General features: G+C 41.1%; 1 protein-coding gene across 1 annotated transcript; it reads right to left on the bottom strand.

The window, feature by feature from the left end:
* On the bottom strand, nt 1–27781 carry WBP2NL (WBP2 N-terminal like). The gene is made up of 8 exons (XM_089687704.1): nt 27622–27781; nt 26250–26358; nt 23309–23444; nt 20535–20627; nt 20172–20378; nt 13035–13163; nt 5385–5461; nt 1–1104 (listed from the first exon to the last, which is right to left on the bottom strand). Exons 1-8 carry the CDS (start codon nt 27678–27680, stop codon nt 1057–1059), a joined length of 858 nt encoding a protein of 285 aa, XP_089543830.1. The 5' UTR covers nt 27681–27781; the 3' UTR covers nt 1–1056.
* Between the last annotated feature and the right edge of the window lie 193 nt (nt 27782–27974).

The following is a 27974-nucleotide window of genomic DNA, read 5'->3' as shown; positions in this document are numbered from 1 at the left end:
TATTTCTGACAGAGCTTTATTTTACAGATTAAAACAGGTACAAAATGTTTTCAATCCACACTACTGTTTATGTGAAAAACGCTTTCCTTCTATTCTGGTTTTTCTGTGCTTTGGCTAAACAAATGAAATTATCTGAAACAATGTAACCTGTCATTTACAGTCTTATTTAAAATACTAATAGAATGCTTACTACAAAATACTTGGATTGAATAGGTAAAAGACAAAATAAAAGTGTATATACATGTGTTTTATATAGATTTATATATGTATACTAGATCAGTGTAGTGGTTCAGATTCAGCCCTTGAAAAAAAAACTATATTCACTGCAAATAATTGTTGCTATTAGGTAGTTACTCACTTTAACTAGTTAATACAATGTTTGCTACAGGATATCCAGCAGAAGGTACCAAATGTGCAATGCTGACAACCACAAAGAAAAAAAAAATTATCTGTGAATAAAATTTCCACCTACTGGTCTTAAATAATATATGCTTTTATTAAAAAAGGTATTAAAGAGGTTATAGAATACTAGATTTGGAACTTTAGATATGTACACACACATACTCCTGGGTTAGAAGAAAGCTATACGGGTTTCTAAAACTTAATCTGCGCATGCAGATCTTTGTGGCAGACATAAAACAACAGGACACGCTCATAGCACACACTGCTCTCCCTCTCTCACATTACATCTTTCCTTCTCTCTGATGGAGAATATTTTTTTACACCTTTCTCAAAAGTAGACTGACATGCTATATACACTTTATAATTAAATCACTCCAAACACTACATCCTGGGCAAAGAAAGAAAAAAAAAGCAACATGTTCTCTGACATTTGCTTGTTTTACAAAAACACTGGAGGCAGGTAGAGTTTTTAATGTTTCAAATCACAATATGGTATATAGGACAAGCCTCTCTGCAAATAACTTTGCTGATTTCTATCAGTTAGTAATGTCTTGGAGATGCTAACAGCATGACTGTTGTTATAAAGAGCTCAAAACAGATCTCTAAATAAAGAAACAGAAAAGTCCACGTTATCAGGTTCAGGACTACGTCCCACTAGTTTGTCTTCTTGTCATCTGTGGGTGCATATGGAGGGGGCCGTTCCTAAAGGAAAAAGAAAAAATTTTTTTTTACAAATTTTAGGCAATCACACAAAAACATAAAAAGTGGGAGTGTCCTTGTACAGGTAGCATCTTTCTGTATGTGCAGTTTCTATCAGACAACCATAACAACTAAAAAACAGCTTTTTAACCACTTGCCAACCTGCCACAGTAAATATCTTCACTGTATAAGCAATAACAGTGTAAAAAAGGCTGTAAAAGAAAAATAACTTTTTTTTTTTCAATGTCTTAATTTTCCAAAAAATTGACAAAAATAAATAAGAAAAAAAAATAAAAATCACAACTTCAAAAAACTTGCCATGCCTATTACCTACTACCCCAGGCTGTCTACCTTAAAAAAAGGTGTAATTTTGTGGATACTTGTATTGTTGTGGCATTTAAGGGGCCTCAAGAAATGAGAAGCCATCAGTACATCAGGAGTGATCAATTTTCAAATATACAGTATCTCAGAAGTGAGTACACCCCTCACATTTTTTTCAAATATTTTATTATATATCTTTTCATGTGACAACACTGAAGAAATGACACTTTGCTGCAATGTGCAGTAGTGAGTGTACAGCTTGTATAACAGTGTAAATTTGCTGTCCCCTCAAAAGAACAACACAGCCATTAATGTCTAAAACGCTGGCAACAAAAGTGAGTACACCCCTAAGTGAAAATGTCCAATTTGGGCCCAATTAGCCATTTTCCCTCCCTGGTGTCGTGTGACTCGTTAGTGTTACAATGTATTAGGTGTGAATGGGGAGCAGGTGTGTTAAATTTCATGTTATCGCTCTCACTCTCTCATACTGGTCACTGGAAGTTCAACATGGCACCTCATGGCAAAGAACTCTCTGAGGATCTGAAAAAAAAGAATTGTTGCTCTACATAAAGATGGCCTAGGCTACAAAAAGATTGCCAAGACCCTGAAAAACTGAGCTGCAGAACAGTGGCCAAGACCATACAGCGGTTTAACAGGACAGGTTCCACTCAGAAGTTGAGTGCACATGCTCAGTGTCATATCCAGAGGTTGTCTTTGGGAAACAGACGTATGAGTGCTGCCAGCATTGCTGCAGAGGTTGAAGGGTGGGGGGGGTCAGCCTGTCAGTGCTCAGCCCATACGCCGCACACTGCATCAAATTGGTCTGCATGGCTATCGTCCCAGAAGGAAGCCTCTTCTAAATATGATGCACAAGAAAGCCTGCAGTTTGCTGAAGACAAGCAGGCTAAGGACATGGATTGCTGGAACCATGTCCTGTGGTCTGATGAGACCAAGATAAACTTATTTGATTCAGATGTTGTCAAGCGTATGTGGTGGTAACCAGGTGAGGAGTACAAAGACAAGTGTGTCTTGCCTACAGTCAAGCATGGTGGTGGGAGTGTCATGGTCTGGGGCTGCTTGAGTGCTGCCGGCACTGGGGAGCTACAGTTCATTGAGGGAACCATGAATGCCAACATGTACTGTGACATACTGAAGCAGAGCATGATCCCCTCCCTTAGGAGACTGGGCCGCAGGGCAGTATTCCAACATGATAAAGACCCCAAACACACCTCCAAGACGACCACTGCCTTGCTAAAGAAGCTGAGGGTAAAGGTGATGGACTGGCCAAGCATGTCTCCAGACCTAAACCTTATTGAACATCTGTGGGGCATCCACAAAACGGAAGGTGGGAGGAGCGCAAGGTGTGGCAACCTGTGAAGCTCTGGTGAACTCCATGCCCAAGCGGGTTAAGGCAGTACTGGAAAATAATGGCGGCCACAAAAAATATTGACACTTTGGGCCCAATTTGGACATTTTCACTTAGGGGTGTACTCACTTTTGTTGCCAGCGGTTTAGACATTAAATGACTGTGTTGAGTTATTTTGAGGGGACAGCAAATTTACACTGTTATACAAGCTGTACACTCACTACTTTACATTGTAGCAAAGTGTCATTTTTTCAGTGTTGTCACATGAAAAGATAGAATAAAATATTTACAAAAATGTGAGGGGTGTACTAACTTCTGTGAGATACTGTATATAATCAAAGTGTGCAGATGCTATACCTTTCACACAAACCAATTAATATACACTTACTGGGGTTTTGTTTTACCCAAGACATGTAGAAGAATACATGTTGGCCTAAATTTATGAAGAAATTAGGTTTTATTGGATGTTTTATAACAAAATAGAAAATATGTTTGTTTTTTTCCAACTTTTTGGTATTTTTTTGTTTACACAAAAAAAAAGCCAGTGGTGACCGAATACCACCAAAAGAAATCTCTATTTCTGAGAATAAAAAAATTATAGAAAATTCCATTTGGGTACAAAATAATGGCCTGGTCATGCAGTGGTTAATATAAACACTAGCAATTATGTAGCAGTTTGTGGAGCAAAAGGAACAAGTGGTACATTATTATTATTATACAGTATTTATAAAGCGCCAATAGTTCGCTCAGCGCTGTACATTACAAAGGGGGACAGAACATGTGACAGAACAATACCAATACAATGCAAAACATGAGGGGATTGAGGGCCCTGCTCTTTCGAGCTTACAATCTAGGAGGGAGGGGATGGTGGCACAGGAGGAGATAGCTGTGGGGGATGGAGAGGTAGGAAGAGTGGAGGAGGTCGGCAAGTTAGCAGGGGGTGGGGTAGGCTTCCCTGAAGAGGTGGGTTTTCAGGGTGCGCCTAAAGGAGAGGAGAGTAGGTGATAATCTGATGGGTTGGGGCAGGGAGTTCCAGAGGATGGGTGACACCCTGGAGAAGTCCTGGAGGCGGGCATGGAAGGAGGAGGCCAGGGAACTAGAGAGAAGGAGGTCTTGTGAGGAGCGGAGTGTGCGTGCCCGGTGCGGTACTTGGATATTAGGTCAGTGATGTAGTTCGGGGCAGTATGGTGGACAGCTTTGTACGTCAGCGTTAGGATTTTGAATTTGATCCGTTGCGCAATTGGAAGCCAGTGGAGTGATTGGCAGAGGGGGGTGGCGGAGACAGAGCGGTTGGAAAGGTGAATGAGTCTGGCAGCCGTATTCAGGATCGACTGAAGCGGGGATAGCCAGCAGCGAGGCAGGCCAGTGAGGAGGGAGTTGCAGTAGTCGAGTCGTGATATGATGAGAGAGTGGATGAGCTGTTTAGTAGTTTCTGGGGTTAGGAACGTGGTGGTAAATTAAGTCATGTGGTGTATTAATCACAAAATAGTGTTAAGTGAAGCAGATCCATGAAAAAAATTCTCCCATACAACTGCTTATTATTCTCATAATTCAATCTAGTGTGATATTTTTTTTTTCTCAAAAAAGTTAATTTAAAAGAAAAAAAACAAAAAAAACCTAAAATTTCCTTGAACTGAATACAAGCATAAAACAAATAGTAAAATAAAAAAAACCTGTATATTAGAGCAAACAAATGAGTAACATGGAGATTTCAAAATGTGTCAATCATTTACCATTACAGTCAATAATTATCCAAATAATGGTTCTAAAAAATAATATCTAATAATAAAGTGTTACCTACTTAAAAAGTGTGGTAAAACATAGTATTTGAAACATATAACCTGCCAATAATACCTCAGTTATAACAACACAAAAGGGGTTTATTTACTAAAGCTGGAGAATGCAAAATCAGGCTCACTTCAGCATAAAAGCCAATCAGCTTCCAGGTTTTATTGCCATAGCTTAATTGAACAGGCGGAGATTAGAAGCAGATTGGTTTCTGTGCAGAAGTGAGCTTGATTTTGCACTCTACAGCTTAGTAAATAAGCCACAAAGAGTTCTTTAGTAAAATTGCTATTACAACTTTAATGGCTGGATCATGCATTTCGCAGAACAGATCTACTTCCTCACAAGACACAGAGGTTGCAAGTTATATAATACGTACATATCCAACATTATTTAAACAATCTACTTTTGGCATAGGGGTCTGCAGAGAGCATCAATGAAGGACTGCATCACTCTTACAATTATAGCAATCCTGGCGATTCAGGATTACCTTTCCTTAATGTTCAACACAATATAAAAATATTGCGGGAATTCACGTGGATCCTGTAATGTGGCAGATCATGCTCGAGACCTCCTATGAGCCTCGGATCGTACGGTTATATGTAAGAGACGGTTCTTGGTTAAAAAAAAAAAGAAAAAAAAAAAAAAGAAAAAAAAAAAAAAAGTGCAGCCAATCTTTCAAATACTGTATATGTCTCATGCAATCCTTTTATAGATATCTACTACAAAAACCATTATCTTTGAGAAGCAGACAAGGAATTCATTAAAAGTTTAGAAAGTGGAAAATTTGTAGAATGTAATTCTTGCTTACCATAGGCATGTAGACATTGTGAGGATTTGCTGGGTTGTAATAGGCACTGGAAGCAGCTTCTGCTGCCTTGCCATTTCCTTGGGGAAGAAAAAGCAGTAATATAAGTTTCAGTGGTTTTAATTTTTGCAATCCACTAATCTTTTGCAGACTTTTCACAAGCAGTATGTCATTCCTATTATTTAGCATTTACAAAGTGACAATACTTTTCATGGTGTTATACATTCCCAACTTTTAAAAATATCACAGGAAAATTCAGGATTACTATTACCGGTAATAAGTTTTCAAGACTCCACCACAACAGCTGAGAGGCTGCTCTTTGCACCTGAATGGGACCGGAAGCACACAGAAGATTAATAGGCCCAAACCAGCCCTAAATTCTAAGTTCTCGGAATATTACCTACTTATAATGTAGGTGGGATACTGGCCTGTTGTAAGAGTCCTGAAAAGCAAGTTATTGGTAGGAGAAATCAATCACCCATCTCAAAAGGCACCCAAGACATGACAAGAAGTCCTTTAGGATGGGATCACAGCTGACAAAACTTTTCTGCTGAAAGTCAAGTCATAATTTGCCAAAAGATCCTGCTGGTAATGTTTTATAAAAAAAAGGTGTGGCAGCTAGACCATACCACTCTCTAAAAATTTACTCCATTAATGCAGATGCTCATTCTGTCCACGACACAGAAACTGACCACCTAGAATGGAAGGAGATAAGCTGATCTCACCTGTTTAACCCATTTGGGAATAGTATTTATTGAAGCTGTAGCTCCCTTAAGAAGACTGTGACAGACCACCTGGCACCCCAACTATGTGCCTCCGCCATCCCTTTACCCCAAGCATCATTCACAGACAAGATGTTGAGGTAAAACCAAAAAGGAATAACTTTATTAAAACCCGTACTTTAAATTTCAAGAGGACATTCCCCTCTTGGGGATATAAGCATTGAGAAGATGCTCTGTATCTGTATCAGCCACCCCTCTCTGCCAATCCCTCCACTGGCTTCCCATTGCCCAAAACACAAATCAAAACATTAACAATAACATATAAAGCCATTTATAACCCTGCCCCAAATTACATCACCGATCTTGTCTCCAAATATCACCCAAACCGTACTCTCCACTCCTCGCACGACCTCCTGCTCTCTAGCTCCCTTGTCTCTTCCTCTCATGCTATTCTCCAGGACGTCTCCAGACTATCGCCTACTGTGCTCACTTTTAAGCGATCTCTGAAAACCTCTCTCTTCAGGGAAGCCTATACTGCTGTCAGATAATGGAATCTTCTACTCTTTCTACCAGTCCATCCCCCACAGTTTCTACCTTTTGTACCACTAGCCCCTTCCTCCTAGATTGTAAGCTCCAAGGGCAGGGCCCTCCTATCCCTCTTGTATTGAACTGTGTTGTTGCTGTATTGTCTCCCATTATATTGTAAAGTGCTGAGCAAACTGTTGGCACTATATAAATCCTGTATTAATAATAATAATAATAATAATAATAATAATAAGACATACAACCAGTAATCACATGACAATGCAACCTTTAAACATGAATCTAATTAACAGCTAGGCACCTAGACAAGACTAATTAGTTTGGTTAGTAGTCACAGGAATTCCCCACCCTGCCTCCCTTGTCTATGTGCTGGAAAACATGTCCACAATAAGTCTTGGTTAGCCAGGGCATGCCCACCAGGATGCCCAGAAACAGTTCCACAGCCCCAGATACATAAAGTACATTACGACACTCATTTCTAAATGTAACACTCCAGATCCAGCTCGGATCTAGGTTACCAATTCATCTTCAGCGGAAAGTTAAATATAAAGTTGGTAGTAGTGGAAAATTGGGCAAATGCTGCATTATGCAGCTCTCGAGGACCAGTCGGGACAAGATAAGAAATATGCTTAAGAAGAGTTCCATATTCCTTGCTGGTGAAGGTGCATCTGCATGATCTTTCCGACACAATGTTCCCACAGACACTGGTAGATACTACCAGACAGTTAAAGGGTTTCAGGACCCGGCTGTCCTCCATGGTCTGACCGGGAGAAGCAGACAAAATCCCTGGCCTCCTCCATGGGCCATAATCAGTGGGTAGAAGGCTAATCCATAGTCTCCTATCCTGGTTGGGTCGGTAATATTTCTCCCCCCCCAAAGGCAAACTAACCAGGTCCCAGACCTTCAACTGATCTGGACATGCATTAGGCGGGCAGAGTGTTCCACATTGGTGGTCCACATGAGTTCCATTCCTGGCATCACGGAAGAGTTGTTGTCTATATGTGTGGTGCAGAGGTCATGGACCCTCTGTCCAGCTGCCAAGGATTCAGCTGGGAGGTCTTTAATGTTCCAGGGCTCAGTCAGTTGCTGGGGAGAGGGGCCGACTGCCTGGAGCCGTGAAGATATGGTAGGTTCTAGACAGAGGCCAGCGGTGCTCTGCCCTGTTGCCAGCGCTTCAGCTGAGCATTTGGCTGGGGAGGGAGGATTTCTTCCTCCTCTCCCTGGCCTCTGGTCTACTGCTGAGGACCTGAGCTGGCTGCCCAGTCTCTTAAGACCCATCCAGCTACGAAGAAATTTCCCTGCTATTGTCTTCCAGGAGCATGGACCCTTGCTAGGAAGGGGAGATGGCTTTATCCACTCCTGGATCATTGTACTGCCACTGGCGAGATGAGCCGGTTGCTTCATTTCCCAGATCTCGTCAGGGTGAATCAATACTTGCTGCATCCGCCATAGGAGCTCCCCTTCCACAGCTGCGGGTGGAGGTAGGTAAAGCACACTGTTATACTGCCCCATTGCCAACACGTCAGCCGGGATTTCAGAGCCATTGGCCGGTACTTACTGATCGTTCCAGGCAAAAGGGAGCTGCTCAGCAGCGCAGCTACTGAGCACAGTCTAGCAGCCATTTCCGGCTCCCATTCCTAAATGGCTATAATGTCCAAATCTTCCTGTGCCCAGAGCACTTCTGAGATGTTCAGTACCTGGTCTCTGTAGTCCATGGTTTCCTCCAAACACCACTCCAGGTCGCTCCCGAAGTCAGGGTCCTGTGAAAGCATCCCGTACAACAGCCCCAAGCTGCCATAGCCAAAGCCTTCCGATGAGCGGGCGTCAGCTGTCCAAGGGCACACTTGGGCTACATACCAGAGGAGGGCTCTGTAGTTCTACTCCAGCCGCATTTCTTCCTGGACCAGCCTGCTGCTGGGGAGAGGGGCTGACTGCCGACTCCCTGGAGCCATGAAGACATGGGAGGTGCCAGTCAGAGGCCAGCGGCGTTCTGCTGTTGCCAGTGCCTCAGTTGGGGACCCCCACATCCTCCTCTCTGGCTGACTGTTGGGGTGGTAGGACAACTTCCTCTGCTTCCAACTCCTCGATCTGTTGTTGGGAGAAAAAGGATGAACACCTCTTCCCCTGAATGGAGCATGGCTTCCTCCTCTCCCTGCACCTTGGCTTGTTGCTGGGGAGGGAAGATGGCTGAGCTGGATGCCCAGTCTCCTTAAGACCCATCCAGCTACGAAGACCACATCTCCCTGGCACAGTCTTCCAGGGGCAAGGACCCTTGCTGTGAAGGGGAGATGGCTTCCTCCACTCCTGGGTCATTGTACTGCCGCTGGGGAGATGAGCCGGCTGCTTCATTTCCCAGATCCCTGTCCTGCTGCTGGACAGATGCATTCCTCCATCCAAGCTTGTCCTGTGCAGAAACAGGTTTGTCAGAGTAAATCAATACTTGCGGCATCCGCCATAGGAGCTCCGCTTCCACAGCTGTGGGTGGAGGTAGGCAAAGCACACTGTTACTCTAGATAGATTTAAAGTAGAATGGTCATATGGCCATATTAGGGCAATGAGCATCCCCGCTCCTATGTGTACATATAGCTGGAGGGTGGGGTTCATTGACCTGGCACTGAAAGCAGCCTTCTGGGTTTGGCTGAACCCAACCTTATCTCTAATGCACATATTTATTCCAGGTAGCACCCACATTTCTATGATGACAGCTTCCTTAAAGCCTAAATATAATTAAATAAAGAGGGAAAAAAAAAAAAAAAAAAATCAGAAGGTACTTTGAGTATGGATTGAGTGAGAAGTGTCCCTTGTGCTGGTGATTGGTCTCTTAGTTAAAATACTTCATCCTTTGCCCGCTGTCCTGCCCCCCCACCTCACACAACCCCAAAGCAGTAATCCCAGAGGTTAATACAGGACATTGGACCTGTCTTAGTCACTTGTCAAAAGTGCCGATTACATGGTTACATAGCCTGGCTGAAAAAAAGACAAAAAAGTCTATCCAGTTCAGCCATAGAAAAAAAAAAGTTATAATCCTATACCCACAGTTGATCAAGAGGAAGGCAAAAAACCCCCCAGCAAAGCATGATCCAATTTTGCTCCTGCTGGGAAAAAAATTCCTTCCTGATCCCCCGAGAGGCAATTGGATATTCCCTACATCAACTTTAACTATAAAATGTTAGTATCCAGTTATATTCTGTGTATCTAAGAAACAATCCAGGCCTTTTTTGAAGCAATCCACTGAGCTGGCCAGAGCCAACTCTTGAGGGAGTCTATTCCATATTTTCACAGCTCTTACTGTGAAGAAACCTTTCCGTGTTTGGAAATTAAATTTCTTTTCATCCAAAACGTAAAGAGTGCCCCCTTGTCCACTGTGATGACCTCAGGGTGAATAGCTCTACACAGAGTTCACTATATGAACCACTGATGTATTTATACCTGTTGATCATATCCCCCCTTAATCTCCTCTTCTCAAGAGAATACATTCAGTTCCTCTAATCTTCCCTCATAGCGGAGCTCCTCCATGCCTCTTATCAGTTTAGTTGCCGTTCTCTGTACTTTCTCCATTTCCCCAATGTTCTTTTTATGAATTGGTGCCCAAAACTGAACTGTATATTCCAGATGAGAAACTGCAGCTTGGCATTGCTTGCCATTATTAAGCTTGTGATCTACCAGAACTCCCAGATCCTTCTCCATCATTGATTCCCCGAGTTGTACCCCCCATAGTATGTATGATGCATGCATATTCTTAGCCCCCAAGTGCATAACCTTACATTTATCAACATTAAACCTCATTTTTCCACATAGTTGCCCAATCAAACAGTGCATTGAGGTAAGTTGAAGACATCCTGTAAGGACGTTATTCCACTGCACAGCTTGGTGTCATCTGCAAAGACTGAAATGGGATTCTTAATCTCAGACCCTATATCATTTATAAATATGTTAAAAAGTAAGGGTCCCAACACTGAACCCTGGGGTACACCAAATTATGTCCACCCTTTCTGCTCTCTCCTCCATATATAGAAGTTGCACTATAGTTTCCAGTAATTAACCTCTTGCCGACCGCGCATAGCCGAATGACTGCTTCACCGCGGCCGGCCAGTTCTGAGTGGACGTCATATGACGTCCTCCCAGAACGCGCTCTCCTGCGCGCCCCAGGGGGCGCGCACCCGGCGATCTCCGTGATCGCTGTGTCCTACGGACACAGCTGATCACGAGATGTGGTAAAAGGCCGATCATACCGGCCTTTTACCACGTGATCAGCGGTGTCCAATGGCACGCTGATCACAGGGAAATGCAAGTGCCGGTTCTCGGTTGCACTTTCCTCACGCTGTCAGATCGTGAGGAAAGTACTGCCGAGAACCGGCAGTTGTCAGAGCGGGGATCGGCACCGATCATCAGGGCACTGATGATCAGTGCCCTGATGATCGGTGCCCAGCAGTGACACCCGCAAGTTCCGCCCAGCAGTGCGCCCACTAGCTCCGCCCACCCGTGCCCAGCAGTGCCCCCACCTGTGCCCAGCAGTGCCCCCACCTGTGCCACTCTGCAGTGCCACCTACCTGTGCCCAGAAGTGCCACCTACATGTGCCCACCCACCTGTGCCCACCAGTGCCACCCACCTGTGCCCACCAGTGCCACCCACCAGTGCAGCCCAGCAGTGCTGCCAGTCAGTGCCACCAGTCAGTGCCCAGGGGTTGTGCCAGTCAGTGCCGCCAGTCAGTGCCCAGCAGTGATGCCAGTCAGTGCCGTCTATCAGTACCCATAATCAGTGTCACCTATCAGTGCCGCCTATCCGTGCCACCTCATTAGTACTGCCTATCAGTGCCCTTTAGTGCTGCCTATCAGTGCCCATCAGTGCCGCCTATCAGTGCCCATCAGTGCCGCCTCATCAACGCACATCAGTGAAGGAGAAAAAATACCTGTTTGAAAAATTTTATAAAAGAAACAAATAAACTTTTTTTTTTTTTTCAAATTTTTTGCACTTTTTTTATTTATAGCGCAAAAAGTAAAGCGCCCAGTGGCGATTAAATACCACCAAAAGAAAGCTCTGTTGGTGAGAAAAAAATGATCAAAATTTCATATGGGTACAATGTTGCATGACCGCGCAATTGTCAATCAAAGTGCGGCAGCGCTGAAAGCTGAAAATTGGCCTGGTAAGGAAGGGGGTATAAGTGCCTGGTAGGCAAGTGGTTAAAAGAGTTCTAGGAATGAAGGATGGGTAGATAAATGAAAAGGTCCACCTCCTCCATTCATAGAGTACTTTTCAATGCTGGAACATATAATACAGCAGAAAAGGACAGGCATTGTGTTGGTACCCCCTCCCCTGCAGCACAGAACATTATAACTATGTGGGTGGATGGGAAGGCAAGGACGGAAGATTTCAACTAAAGCGGACCATAGATGGATTGAAATATGGCCAGTTCATCGGGGACCAGCCACATTTTGATCCATGTGTTTGACAGAAGTTGATTGGAATGTCCCACTGCCAGAATACAATGTTCCAACGGAGAGGATTCCTCTATTCACATTGCTTGTATAAATCTAGGAATCAGTTTTTTTTTTTTACCCATCAACTTAGGACAACAGCCACCAGCACAAGGGACACACTTCTCATTGAATATATGTACTGTACCTTGTGCTAATTTTTTTAGGCTTTAAAATGATCATGAAATAGAGATACAAAAACAACTAAAAAAAAACACATAAATGTGTTATGTTACTGTGTTAATAACACCAAATATTACACCCGGCATAACTACAGATATCATCTAGCCAAAATAAATTTTTACATAAATTACACATAGGTGTTGATAGGGAAATTGCCTATTACATATTTTCTTATTAATATTGTGGCTCACTAATGATCAAGCATGCCTTCCAAGCCTTGGTTAAAGGGCTATACAGAAGTATTGGAAACTAACTATAGGGACCGGGCAAGCCAGACCACTAACTAAGCTATCATTCTTAGAAGGTCATCATGTGGTTTGCATTGGGGGGCTGGACATTCCCTACATACAAGTCTAGTATATAGCACACAGCTAAGCTGGAAATATTTAGTCTCATCTTCAGAGCTTGCAATCATGCACGTGTCTGTGGTCATCTATGCCATGGGGGGACTCCGTGGCAAAACAGCATCTTTATTTAAGTAGTCTTGTTATATTTTCTAATATTTGTTATCTGTATCTGTCATTACTTTTATTAAATGTTATACTTATAAGTAAGTGTGTGATCTCTCTTTGCACATATTGAATACAACCCCAAAAACGCAACAAGAGGTGTGTAACAATGTGAATATGTTCCTGTGTGCTGTAATTTTTATTTCTTACCAGTAAGAAAAAGAGAGAAAAGTAACCTTCCTTCCAACATTATATTAGCACATCTAGCATCGGATCTTTACCTAGCATACCAGGTTCTGACCAAACAGTGGGACCAGGAGGTGCTTGGGCTGCACTATATGGAGGTCCTGGATAAGGAGGTGGAGGTGCCATGTACATTGGGTTCAACTCAGGTGGATACATACCAGGACCTGAACAAGAGATAAAATGAACATATAAATACAGAGATATGCTGTATGTAGCACAGGTCTAGACAAATCATTGTAGGATTCAGATACCACTCTCTAATTTAATAGTGAGCGGGTTGTATTAAGTAGACTGGGAATATCTATTTCCACAGACAACAGAAGAAGCCTGAAAAGAGTTAGGATCCAGATGTTGTTTTAGCTATGCTGGGTAACAGGTTTCAGGTGTTTGTTCTGCCTCAGGATATCGTGTATCAGAACAGTGCTAGAGTCCCTGCACACAATACACATTTATGAACACTGGATCTTGTTGACAAGAAGTTCCTGCGCAAAAAAATGCGAGCATGGTCAATGCACATTTTACATGCGTATAAAAATTATTCTAGTTATATTATAATCAGGGAAAGGTGCGATTTACACACATAAAATATTGACCACTAACACAGATTTATTTTTTTTTGTCAATTAATTGAATGTGGCGCACATTTTCTACATTTTCATGTATGTCAGCACAGGCCCATTTAAAGCAATGGGCTGCATTCAGATCAGTAGAAAAAATAAAATGCCTCATTCTTAGGCCCCTATAGGCTGGTGGATGTAAATGGATTTGCACCTGTTTACAACAGCATGCCTCCTATTAGATCAGAACTGCTAAAAAAAGAACACAACCCCCCCACAAAAAAAAAAAAACAGAAGGGGATCAGGGATTGGATGGCATTCATTTGTAAATGGACAGAGGAGTCCATTTACTCCCAGCCAACCATTGAGCAGAACAGGTTCTGTCCGTGTCCACTCTGCCCTGTGTGAAAGTGGACTTAATCTCTTGCTGCCAGCAATCTTTTTATTAGTGTATAGGTTAATAAACACCTTAACTTTTGAGTGCCAGCAACCTTGCGACTGACAGATGGGGTCTCCAGTGATGACCAGGAACCAGAGTGGTTCCTTATGTTATCATCGTGAGCAGCATTGTTCTATTACTGGAACGCTTTCTTGTTGGTCTGAGCATCCATATTGAATTTTGAGAACTTTATAGTGTCGCACTAGCATAGATTCATAAATATAAATGTTATATATAATGAATAAAATAAATAATTTCTGTATTTTGATACAGACGATCACATTACTAATGACATGGAATTCTTTTGTGGCACCGAGTGTAGAAAGCAAATAAAAGTTACTATATGAAAACAACCCTAGTTTTTGACCATGCCTTTATAGTTAGTTTGAGAACTTACTGGACAACTCTTGCACTTCAACGTTTATATTATATATACACACACACACCGGCCACTTTAGTAGGTACACTTGTTCAATTGCTTGGTAAACTGCCAATCACATGGCAGCAACTCAATGCATTTAGGCATCCAGACATGGTGAAGATGACTTGAAGTTCAAACCGAGCATCAGAAAGGGGATTTAAGTGACTTTGAAAGTGGCATGGTTGTTGGTGCCAGATGGGCTGGTATGTGCATTTCAAAAACTGCTGCTTTACTGGGATTTTCACGCACAACCATCTCTAGGGTTTACAAAGAATGGTCCAAAAAAGAGAAAATATTCAGTGAGTGGCAGTTGTGTGGATGAAAATGCCTTGTTGATGTCAAAGATCAAAGGAGAATGGGCAGACTGGTTACATAGTTATTATATAACAACCACCTCCCAAATACTTATATACTTATTATATAGTTCCCACACACTCTAATCAACACCTTCCCCTGAAGATGTATAAATCATATATTAGTTAATAAGTGTAGATAAACCTATTATCCCAAATAATCAAAAATCCCCCAAAGTCATAATCATCCAAAAAATAGTCAATGTCCACTACAAATATTGCAATCCAAAATAATATTCAAAATAATAATCCACTCCAAAAAGATGAACCGCACTTCTTTCACCGCATCCACCTCAAAAAAAGAAAACTCATAGTGTATTACCCTTTTTTTTAAATCTAAATCAATCCACTTACTATGGATTATATATATAACATATAGTGACTCAGTGAACCAAGTGAAAAAAAAATCAGTGAAAAAGTGAAAAACGGTGATTAATCAGTGAAAAATTAAATAAATAACATTCTTTTGTGCCACAGCAAAATCCAAAAACAACTCAAGACCGGTGTCCACTTCTATTTAAATCAAGGTACCCTTACCAACCATCCACATAACATATGCCTATCTCACTCCAGGAACTGTATGGACCAGATATCCTGTGGATCAAAGGTGTATCCTGATACCACGATATCCTCTAGAATCCTCTGGTATTCTGCTCTTAGTATCTCCAAGACAGCAAATAGACCAACATAGTATAATACCGCCAGACTAATAAACAGTATGTAATTTATTTATAAAACTGCTCACATTGTATACTTGTAAAAATCGCTTTAAAATAGTGGAAGGAGTCTCACAGCCATCCGGAACAGCGTCCAGGGACTCCTGCACGTTCCTTTCCCTTCTCCAAAATGGCCGCCGGTCAACTTCCGGTTCCGGTAAACGTGTTGACGTCACTCTCCCTTGACGCGTTTCGTCATCGACTTAATCATAAGGGGTGTGACCGTCACGCAGAGGAGTCCGATTTATACCCCTCCTCATCCTTACAGCAAGAATCCAACCGCCATATTTAAAAATGGAAAAATGCCAGTAATGTCCGATAAATCCTTATATATTAGAAGATCTGCAGATGCAACTTCTTACATCTGCAGTCTACATCTGGGACATCACTACCACTATCCCAAAACGTTATGTAAATGAGTACATATTAGCTCATCAGCATATCTATAGGTAACTCACCTAATCTATACACATTATTACCATTACAACCATATATAGTAGAACCATATATTCCATATGAAATTCCTCCATATATACTTCTATGCATAATACCCCTATAGTTAATATAAAAATCACCCCAAAAATACATATAATAAAATAGATTAGATCAACCCTAGTACTACTTTAAACCCCTCTTATTTTTCTTATTATTATTATATGTTTTTAAAATTAGTATAGAGAGAGGCGAAATATTTAGTTCAAAACCATTGTAAAATGCCTATCATATATTATTTGCCAAAAATACATAAAAATTTGATTAACCCTCCTGGCAGACCCATCATAAATGGCATTGGATCAATACACTCTAGAACTGGAGAATATGTTGATCTTTTTCTTCAGCCAATAGTTAAACAAATGCCTTCCTATTTGAAGGATGCGCAAGAAGTGATCGATTTGGTAGAATTGAGGAAAACCACTAATAATACCATATTGGTAACAATTGACAAACTCTTTATATACAAATATTAAACAGGAGGAAGGGTTGAAAGCGGTTAAATGGGGTCTAAAGACTTTTACAGATCTACATAGGAAACAGAGGAGATTTATTGTAAAATTGTTGGATTTTTGTATGAACAAAAATTATTTTTGGTATGGAGGTTGCTTTTATGAACAAAAGTAAGGAGCAGCAATGGGCGCGAAATTCGCGCCCAGTTTGGCGAATATCTTTTTAAGTAAATGGGAGGAGAAAGTAGTTTTTAGTAAGAAGTGGGAAGGTTTGGTTCTATGGAAAAGATATATTGATGACATCTTGATGATCTGGGAGGGCTCAGAGGCCTCTTTGAAAACGTTTATCGAAGTATTAAATAAGAATGAACATGATTTGGGTTTAACTGTGAATATGGATAACCGTTCAGCTAATTTTTTAGATTTAAATATTTTTATCGAAGATAATGTGATGTATACAAAAACGTATTTTAAAGAAACTGATAGGAACGGTTACATCCCTACACAGAGCTGCCATCATCCGACTTGGATAAATGGTATTCCAAAAGGACAATTTTTAAGAATATTACGTAACTGCAGTAGGTTAAAGGAATATATAGAACAGACGGAAATAATTAAGGGCCGTTTTATAGAGAAAGGCTATAATCCTGAGACATTGGAAAAACTAAGATTTGAAGTAAGCAAAAACTATATAGGGGATAAAAGGTGTAGACCGGTATCTCATAAACAGAAAAATGACAAGGTAGAATACGCTTTTGTCTCAGACTATAATAGTCAATATAGGGATATGGAATCCATTATATTTAAATATTGGCCTCTTTTAAGAAAAGATCCAGTTCTAGGACAAAAGATTCCCAGTAAGCCCCCTTTCATTTACAGGAAATCTAGGAATCTAAGAGATATTTTGGTAAGGAATATTTTATCTCCTCCTAAGACTAAGAAAAAATCTATGTTTGATCTTATTGGATTTTTCCCGTGTAGGAAGTGTAGTATCTGTAAAGTCACCAATATGAAAACAAGAAAGATTTTGGATTTCACTTCATGCCGTACGGGTTTTAGTTTCAAAATCAAGGAGTTTATTACATGTACAACTGCTTTTGTTACATATTTATTGGAATGCCCATGTCGGCTCCAATATGTGGGAAGAACGTCCAGGCCTCTTCATAAAAGGTTGGGTGAACATGTCACCAATATTAAAAATGGGAAAAAAGATCATTGTCTTTCAAGACATTTTAAGGAATACCATAATTGTGATCCGAGTGGCCTGAGATTCTGTGGGATCGATAAGATTGAAACACATTGGAGGGGGGGGGGGGGGTGATAAAATCAAGGCCATTTCCAAAAATGAAATGTCTTGGATTTTTGAGTTACAGACTATGAAACCAAGGGGCCTAAATGTAGATCTAGACCTGAATTGTTTTATTTCCAATTTTTAGTGTCATTATGTATAACGTAAGAGGGGGTTTAGAAAGCCTAATGTTAGTATTGTTTTTATGAGGATGATTATTTTATATAAAATAGAAATTAATTTAATTAAGGATATAAGTATGAAATAGTGTATATAATCACCACAATAATAATGTTTTGGAGGATTATATTATTATTGATTAAAATATAGATTTATAGATATTTATTAAGTATTGTAGAATATTATAATTTTAATGATAAATTAATTTGTTTTTCTGGGATAGGTAGAGTTCTTTTTTAATGGGGAGTTTTAATGGGATAATAGTGTTAATAAAAATCAATCTTTTTCTGTGGGTGGGTAGGTTTGTTTTAGAACGATGAGATTTAATGTGTTAGGAGGCTACTGATTTGCTATTTGGTATATAATAAATTTGGGAAATAATTTTAAAAAAATTATACTAATTTTAAAAACATATAATAATAATAAGAAAAATAAGAGGGGTTTAAAGTAGTACTAGGGTTGATCTAATCTATTTTATTATATGTATTTTTGGGGCGATTTTTATATTAACTATAGGGGTATTATGCATAGAAGTATATATGGAGGAATTTCATATGGAATATATGGTTCTACTATATATGGTTGTAATGGTAATAATGTGTATAGATTAGGTGAGTTACCTATAGATATGCTGATGAGCTAATATGTACTCATTTACATAACGTTTTGGGATAGTGGTAGTGATGTCCCAGATGTAGACTGCAGATGTAAGAAGTTGCATCTGCAGATCTTCTAATATATAAGGATTTATCAGACATTACTGGCATTTTTCCATTTTTAAATATGGCGGTTGGATTCTCGCTGTAAGGATGAGGAGGGGTATAAATCGGACTCCTCTGCGTGACGGTCACACCCCTTATGATTAAGTCGATGACGAAACGCGTCAAGGGAGAGTGACGTCAACACGTTTACCGTAACCGGAAGTCGACCGGCGGCCATTTTGGAGAAGGGAAAGGAACGTGCAGGAGTCCCTGGACGCTGTTCCGGATGGCTGTGAGACTCCTTCCACTATTTTAAAGCGATTTTTACAAGTATACAATGTGAGCAGTTTTATAAATAAATTACATACTGTTTATTAGTCTGGCGGTATTATACTATGTTGGTCTATTTGCTCTCTTGGAGATACTAAGAGCAGAATACCAGAGGATTCTAGAGGATATCGTGGTATCAGGATACACCTTTGATCCACAGGATATCTGGTCCATACAGTTCCTGGAGTGAGATAGGCATATGTTATGTGGATGGTTGGTAAGGGTACCTTGATTTAAATAGAAGTGGACACCGGTCTTGAGTTGTTTTTGGATTTTGCTGTGGCACAAAAGAATGTTATATATTTAATTTTTCACTGATTAATCACCGTTTTTCACTTTTTCACTGATTTTTTTCACTTGGTTCACTGAGTCACTATATGTTATATATATAATCCATAGTAAGTGGATTGATTTAGATTTAAAAAAAAGGGTAATACACTATGTGAGTTTTCTTTTTTTGAGGTGGATGCGGTGAAAGAAGTGCGGTTCATCTTTTTGGAGTGGATTATTATTTTGAATATTATTTTGGATTGCAATTTTTGTAGTGGACATTGACTATTTTTTGGATGATTATGACTTTGGGGGATTTTTGATTATTTGGGATAATAGGTTTATCTACACTTATTAACTAATATATGGTTACATAGTTAGTCTCTCTGAAAAAAAGACAAAAGTCCATCCAGTTCAACCATTAAAAAAAAAAGTTATAATCCTATACCCACAGTTGATCCAGAGGAAGGAAAAAAAACCCCAGCAAACCATGATCCAATTTGCTCCTGCAGGGGAAAAAATTCCTTCCTGATCCCCGGAGAGGCAATTGGATATTCCCTGCATCAAAAATTGTTCGATCTGGTATTATATGAGAAAAATTTTCGCACTTGTCCCTTTGGATATTGTTGCACAAATTGTCGTCATCAGCCTCAAAAGCTTGTAAAAACAGTTACATAGTTAACCCGACATTCAAATAGTAGGGTCAGCATTTAGCGAAAACAACATGAAAGCATGGATCCATCCTGCCTTGTATCAACGGTTCAGGCTGCTGGTAGTGGTGTAATGGTGTGGGGGATATTTTCTTGGCACTAGCAAGGTGTACCTAATAAAGTGGCCAGTGAGTGTATAACATTTTGGTAAAGAACTCACTTTGTCTCTCTGCTCTAAATAATTGGAGCACAAGTCGGTGCTCCAAGTGTCGGTCACTGCCGACATAATTTCTTTCAACTCAAGTGCTGTACTGTTTCATTACCTTGAGGTGGAGCATATGGATATCCCATGGGCTGAGGTGCTGGAGCATATCCATTCATAGTAGGGGGTACATATGGGTAAGGTCCAGCTGAGAGTGCAGGTGCATAACCTCCTGGGGCAGGGGGATATCCACCAGGTCCATAAGCACCTGGAACAGCAGTAGGGGTGTATCCGTATCCAACATTAGGAGGTTGTGGTGCTCTGGAAGCTGAATACATCAAAATGATATTTAGGACAGAAAATTAGGCTTAACAATCAATAACAAGCAACCAGATTTTAGTTTCTTTCATTTAGAAAAGTAAACACAATGAAAGCCAGACCGACATGATATGGAATACATAATATACATTATAATAAAACATACCATTGGTTGCCAATTTAAACATTTGTTGTCCAAACTCAATTGCACCTCCACTGTTAAAGGTAAGTTTAAATGATGCCTGTGCTTCCCATCCACCTGTATTGAGAGTATAAGGTTGGCATGAATAAAGATGATGGAACAAAAAACACGAAAACACAAATACAACACAATCCTACTGCTGAAGCTGGTTGGAAGGAAAGGTAGAGATTTATTGCCTCTTGTGGCACTCCTAGATTAACATATACGGGCTGAGTGATAAACAGATTTGTCCTTTTTGATTTGCAGCTATTTAGTTTCAAGTGCTTTTGAGTTGGATCTCAGTTTTCAATTGACTTTCTGCTCGTCTTGAAGAATGTTTCTGTAACTTGGAACCTTCTTTTGGATCCATAGGTAAATAGAGAGTGGGGTGCCAAGTGATGAAATGCTCTCTGAGTTCCAGCACTGCATGTTGAGTGCAGTGAGCTCTGAAGAAGTATGGAAGAAACACCATGGGAACCTGTGTTTGGGTAACCACTGAGCACCAATGCTGTGAGTTATCATTGTACCCACAGTGAAGAGGGAGGTCATTTGTATCCCGCTGACACCAGTAAAGAGGAGAGGTAATTATAGTACACGCCGACACAAATGCAAAGGCGCGGGGGGGGGGGGGGGGATATTATTGTAACCAGTAATATGAGTGAAGAGGGGGAGTGGGGTCATTATTGTACTCACTGACAGTAATGAAGAGGGGAAGGGGGGAATTATTGTACACTCTGACACCAGTAAATGGGGGGGGGGGGGTGTTTGTTATATTGTATCCCGTGACACGAGTGAGTATTATTAGTAACTCCACTGACATCGATAAAGGGGAGCCAGAGATGATGAATGGGATTTTATTATTGCTGCCACTGACAAAAATGCTGAGGATTATTATTGCTGCCACTGACAACAATGAAGGGGGGTGCTATGAGCTGAGCGGCTATGAGCTGAATGCCACTTCCCATAAACCCTTTGATGGTTGAATCTGTGACAGCATGTTGTTTCTATACAGGCTGGTATGAGAAGGAGATACAGAGGCAAGCAGAGTGTCGCAGAGGATGGGCCTTTCTGGTTTTATTATGATAAATATGGCTATTGTCTAATATTTTTTATTTTTTTTAAAAGGAGGATGATTAAGATGAGGCCCTTCACTTGAATAAAGGTTTAGGTAGCTCAAAAGGCACATTTTCTAGGGCTCTGTTTAGTAAGACTGCTTATTTCATTGCACTCCTCCTCTCTTCATCCTGAATATAGCAGGACGTACCAAGCATTTAATGAGTAGCCCCAGAAACTCAAGGACGACCGTTCAGCTTCGTTCCCTACCCAAACATTTGCAGTGTGATCCCTCTTGTGGCTCAGCATCTGACAGAGTGAAAGAGAAAGGACTGCGCACACATGGATAGGAAAAAAAGCAATCAGTAGGACAAAGAGGGGATGGCAACAGAATAAGACGCTTAACAACTAAGAATTCTTTTACTAAACGGAGCACTGCATTTTAATGTACTGACCATGCTGTAAAGCATAGGCACGGTTTTTTACAAAAGTCATTAAAAGGTAAACTTTTAGCTTTGGATCTGCGTAGCAGAGCAGTTTTTGGTCAGCTATTTGAGTCTTGACCTATTTTTTAGCATTAGTGCATGCTAAATACAAATATTGATCATTTCTAGTTAGATTGCACATCATTTTCTGAAACCTGAAGTGGAAAAAAAGTAAAAAGGAAGATGCATATACTTACCTATTCTCAGAACATTCTGGTCCAATAATGTAATCTCCCCAGCAGCCGGCTTCAGCAAACAGGAGAGAATACCAACAACGGATGGAATGCCTAAGTGTTGATGTCACCCATAAGCTTACAATGGAGCATCCGTTAGCGGCTGTCCTCTCCCCTGAAGCTGTCCGCTGGGAGCTGATTACGTGACTGGACCACAGCGCCCTGAGAATAGACAAATATATGTATCTTCCTTTTACAGGGCAGCTAGTATTAGAAGGGGGGTGGAAGCAGTTTTAAGCTTAGTTAGTTCTAGCCTGGAATTCCACTTTCCAATGTAACTTCTTAATAATGCAGAAACTATCCCCAATTAACTTATTTTCCCAACAATACTTTTTCTTTAACTTTTAAGGCCGCATTCACATGAGCGTACATCAGTGCGAAGGCCATGTTTTGCTTGCACAGGATGCACAAAACTGTTCCATGTGTCCTCATGCAGGTAATCCCATTCATGTCAATTGGAATGCAGCTGCTACACAGACACAGCCGCTGCTTCCAGTTTGACATCCATGTAGGTGTGAGTTCACGTCCCTAAACTCACATTATCTGCATTTGGGGAACTGCAAGGATGTTAAATTTGCAGCCGTGGCTATGTTCATGCAGTGTCTGTGTTCAAATTGACATGAATGGGACTGCCTGCATGCAGATGCACAGATCACCTTTGCAGGCAAAACACTGCACTTTGCATGGATACACACTTAAGTACGCCTGCGTGGATAAGGCCTTAGCATTAATCTAATTTGTTTGTAATTTTGAAGTGTAAACTACAAATTAAAAAAAAAAAAAAATCCTCAGTTTTATATGCGAGTAACATTTCTACATTTTTTTACTAGAAAGAAAGTCTCACTTTAACATCATTAATAATAATGTTATTGCCGACTTTAAAGCCCTACAACTGAAATGTGAAAACAGCTTTGCGGCTTAGCTAGATGAGGACAGTAGATGTCTACCATTACCCCATGGGAAGTGTCAGCTTATGTCACTTACGTACCCCCGGGTTCTGCACTTATTATTCCTTTGATGTAGTTTGCAGAGAAAACAGGCTGTTCAATAGAGCATCCCTTCACCAAGTAGAAAGGCATCATAAATGACATCATTGGATCCTTTCCTTTGCTCACAAAGATTACCTGAAAAAGAGTTAGAACTATAAAAAGTGGAAGATACATTCCTATCGCTAAATATAATGGATGAGAACAATAGGGCCCCATTCACACCTGCAAGTTCCGGAATGCATGAAAAAAAGTGTGTCCTGCTTGCGGTGCCATTAATTTATAAAAAGAAAAAATAAATAAATATTGCACAAACCGAAACACAGCAAAATGCTTCATAAGCTACTTTGCCTTGCTTGCTGCGTGTAGGGTAGCCCATTCAAAAGAACTGGCTGCCCTATGCTGTCACATAAACACATGCATTACCACAAAGTGCAGGTATGAATGGGGCCAAGTACATTGCTCAAAAAAGTTAAAGGAACACTTTTTAATCAGCGTATAGCATCAAGTCAATTAAACTCCTGGGATATTGATCTGGTCAGTTAAGTAGCGGGGGGGGGGGGAGGTTTTTAATCTGTTTCACCTGCTTAGGCGTTAATGAAATTAACAACAGGTGCCCTAGATGGACAACAATGAGAGGACCCCCAAAACAGAAATGGTTTTACAGGTAGAGGCCACTGACATTGTTTTCCCTATTCCTCTTTTCTGACCGTTTTTCCTGTTTTCACTGGTTTTGCATTTGGTCAGTGTCACTACTGGCAGCATGAGGCCATACCTGGACCCTACAGAGGTTACACAGGCAGTCCAACTCCTGTAGGATGTCACGTCAATACATGCCATTGCCAGAAGGAGGTGAGCGTGCATCGCAGCTGATTTTGGATACCTTCCTGTCACTTGATACACCTAAACATCCACCGTCACGAGGAGTTTTCACCCTATAGGAATTCATGGTGTTCTTTCACCACACTGGACACTTTATTTATATTGAAGCAAACGCATATTCAGTTTTATGCGTTTTTTGTTGATATATTTGTTGTGTGTGCACGTTATGTGTTTTTCATCACACGTTATTTTAGGTGTGTTATATTATTTTTGGTATATTGTTTGGATTATTTTGGTAGATTGGAGGAACTTTTTATATGCAGTAAGTGCATTTGGGTTTGTCAGCACTTGAGCACTATTGATTTACTAGTCCCATTTGGACTCTTTGAAAAAGTTTTTTTCTTCCCATCACTTCCGGATCCAATTTAGGATCATTTGGGGCACAATAGATGCATTAGTCCCATTTGGACTTTTCTTGGCACATTTATGACCCAGGAGGTTCATATTACACACACTGTTGTGCGAGTGTTGTTGGCACTTTTTAGATGTGTATTCTTTCATCGTTTATGGGTTATTCACTTCATTATTTGACCTCTTCTTGAAGGCAGCGCCTGAGAGGTTGTATCACTATGCATGTTTTTGTTCTCACTTATATTGTAAACTTATGGAATGTTGTTATAATATCACTATGAGACATTTTATTATTGTGTATTTGTGACTGTGTGTTTCACATTTCTTGCTACTAGTATTAGCGCTACATCATTTTTGCATTATTCACGTATAGATCATTAGGTATATGATTGGATGTTGGCAGCTGTACCTCCATTTTTTTACTCTTATTATTCTAGGGATTTAGATAGGAGTGCAGGTTACTTCACTCTGGGATATCATGTTTTTGTCCATCCGATGCCACCAGGTTGCACCTCAGACTGTCCAGGAGCTCAGTGATGCCCTGGTCCAGATCTGGGAGGAAATACCCCAGGACACCATCTGTTGTCTCATTTGGAGCATGCCCCAACGTTGTCAGGCATGCATACAAACACGTGGGGGCTGTACAAACTACTCAGTGCCATTTTGAGTTGCTGCAAGGAAATTTCAGCACAATGGACTAGCCTGCTGCATAATTTTTCACTGTGATTTTCGGGGGGGGGGGGGGGGGTCTTTGAATTCAGTCCTCAGTAGGTTGATAACTTTCATCAAACGATGGGGCATCCCTATGTTCCTAACACATTACCCAGTCCATATCAGTATAGATATCCAGCATGATATTTTTCCCCATTGAGATCTGATGTGTTTTCAAAGTGGTCCTTTAATTTCTTTGAGCAGTGTATAAGAACTGTTGTACGATTTGGGTACAACCGGCCCGTCAGATTTTTCATGTGATTTTTGCCAGTGGCTATAGCTGCTAGCAATAATCACTGTGTTCTCCCAGCAGGGGCGGCTCCCCCCTGCTGGAAGAACACAATAGCTCAGTGGAGGGGATTCCCCCATCAACACTGACTGTGTGGATAAGGGAATTGAGCGATATTTTTCCTGCAAGAAAACTGTATCGTCTAAAGCCAGTTTTAGCTACATGCAGTATACAGCACTGTGGTCCTGCAGCGGTACGAGGACTTTCGGTCTGCTGCCAGAACAAAAGTTGGGCTGAGAGCGTCTTAGCTGGAAGCTTTGTATTTTAACAATGAATACAAGATTTTCTCTATATTGCGGAGGTGGAGATTATGACATCATCTGTCCACCTCTCCATCTCAACCATATTCGTTTTTTTTCTGGAAGCAGACAGGAAGTCTCTGTACTGCTGTGGGAACACAGTGCTGTATACTGTATGTACTGTAGCTGATGCTCCATATAGTTTACACAGTGCTAACTGTGGCTGCCTGAATTAGTAAATAGGATAGGAAAGCCGGAGTTCGGCTTTTAGCAGTTATATTGGGTTGCCATTTAAAATTAAAAGGCCAGTTGACTGGCTGACATGCTTAATTAATAATTACAGTGCTTTTGTTGTTTCTGACCTGGGACAAATAATGAGATTATTCTGCTAAATAAATGAAACTGACAAGAGTTTTCCTGCAATGCACAGTGTAAGTTCAACTGAAAAGATTTCATTTTTGGTAGACTTACCCTATATGGAGTGAGATACAGCAAGCCCTTTTTGGTGCCTTTAAATGCGTCCATCTTGTAAGCCAGATCACTGAATGTGAGTTCCACATCTTTGCACATTTTAATAACACTAGGGGAGGAAAAAGAAATGTTGCGATTAGTTGGTCCGGCAAGACATAAAGCAACAGGTTATCTTGCATGAAATCTGCGCTAAGAGAAACTGCTATTGCTGAAAATGCCATTTGTGTGGCTGCTATGTTAATCCAATGGCTTCAATAGTCTAAGTCACTGACCCAGGAAAACCACAGATTATAAAAGTTAAAAAGTGAAGTCAGAACTATCAATATTTGCTCCAGGTTCCCGACATCATCGTTTCAGCATGACAGCCAGGCAACTAGTAATTTCAGAAGCAATAGTAGTTTCTAAAATAGACCTGTGTTGATAAAAATACTGAGGTTGTCCTTGCTGACCTCCCTCTGAAATGCTAATTGTGTGGCTGTCCTGCTTGAGGTATGGAAAAACTTTTTTTTGGCCACACTCTATTGGGTCACAGGAATGCATTTACTTTGGACTCCTTGGACCTGGATTCAGCTAATAGGTGGGCTATTGCCTGCTATCAGCTGACATGGCAAAGCCATGCCAAGTTTGGGAAGGATCCCGACAATGTTGTCAGGATCCACCCATTTGCTTGATTGACAGCTGGCTCCACCTTTCAGTTCATGGCGGATAGCTGGAGCCAGACGCACCATACTTGCCCTGCCCCCTTGACAGCCTGTGCCCTGGGGAGACAGTTCGGGGTGCAGTGATGGACAATCACTATTATCTGCTCTAAGCAGAGTGAGAGCTGAGCTATCAGCGGTCATGTGAACTGCCAGTTCTCCATCTCAGAGCCAGCATAGAGGTATGAACATATATTTGTTGTTTTATACCAACCCCAGCATTCTCTGTTATTCCATGGTTTCACCACATTCAATGGTGACAGTGACTGATGTAGAACAAGCACACAGTGAACAACATAGGACGCCCTGATCAGCTGCTTTCTCCATGTGATGACTGGTCATGTGACATGTGCACAACTTCTCCCAACAGATAACGAGCAACAGCAAAGCTCAAAATCAATAATAATGGCAGCTACAAGCCAGGCTGTGACCTCCAATCACTGTCCACTCACAGTCCGATCCCTTTATAATGTATATTATCAGGACTGAGGAACTACAGGGGGCAGTGTAGCCTGGATGGGACTTGTAGTTCCCCAATATCTGTCCACAGTGATAAGGATTCCAGCACAAGCCTGCTCAGAGGGTGGGGAGCACATCATCCCCGCGGGAGGGGCTTTGTAGTCCTAGAACAGCTGTCATAGACATCCATCATCTCCCCACATCCCAGCACTGACCTCTCTCCATTGTTAACAATGACTCCCCCATTCTGAGAGTGGTTCTTGTTCAGAGACATGTCGTATCTGGCCCGTCAGCCGTGAACACAAACCAGGAAGTTATGGAGAGGGATGAGCCGACATTACAGACGTCACCTCCTTGTGTAACCGATGAGTCAGCTGACCGGGATTACTAGACTCTGTGAGCGTGCATTCTCCCTACCGACCATTAGATGGCGCCATTGTACTGGGAATCCTCTACCATGGCTGCGTGCGCACAAGTGACGATCTCGTCATGTAAGGTCCTCTCACACCACACTGTACAGACCTGTACGGAACAGTACGCTGCAACCTGCTGACGTGTATTCATTTAC

Source organism: Staurois parvus, unplaced genomic scaffold (assembly GCF_062004578.1).
Source record: "Staurois parvus isolate SC_StPar_1 unplaced genomic scaffold, SC_StPar_1.0 ptg000436l, whole genome shotgun sequence".
Lineage (NCBI taxonomy): Eukaryota > Metazoa > Chordata > Amphibia > Anura > Ranidae > Staurois > Staurois parvus.
Note: the sequence above shows the minus strand (reverse complement) of the source record. Positions and strands in the feature narration are given on the sequence as shown.

Coding starts and splice junctions, on each gene's coding strand:
- WBP2NL (XM_089687704.1), bottom strand. CDS start 27,680: ATGTCTCTGAACAAGAACCACTCTCAGAATGGGGGAGTCATTGTTAAC. Junction 13,164..20,171: donor TCCATATGCTCCACCTCAAG/GTAATGAAACAG, acceptor TCTCTTGTTCAG/GTCCTGGTATGTATCCACCT. Junction 5,462..13,034: donor GTCAGAACCTGGTATGCTAG/GTAAAGATCCGA, acceptor TTCTTCCCCAAG/GAAATGGCAAGGCAGCAGAA.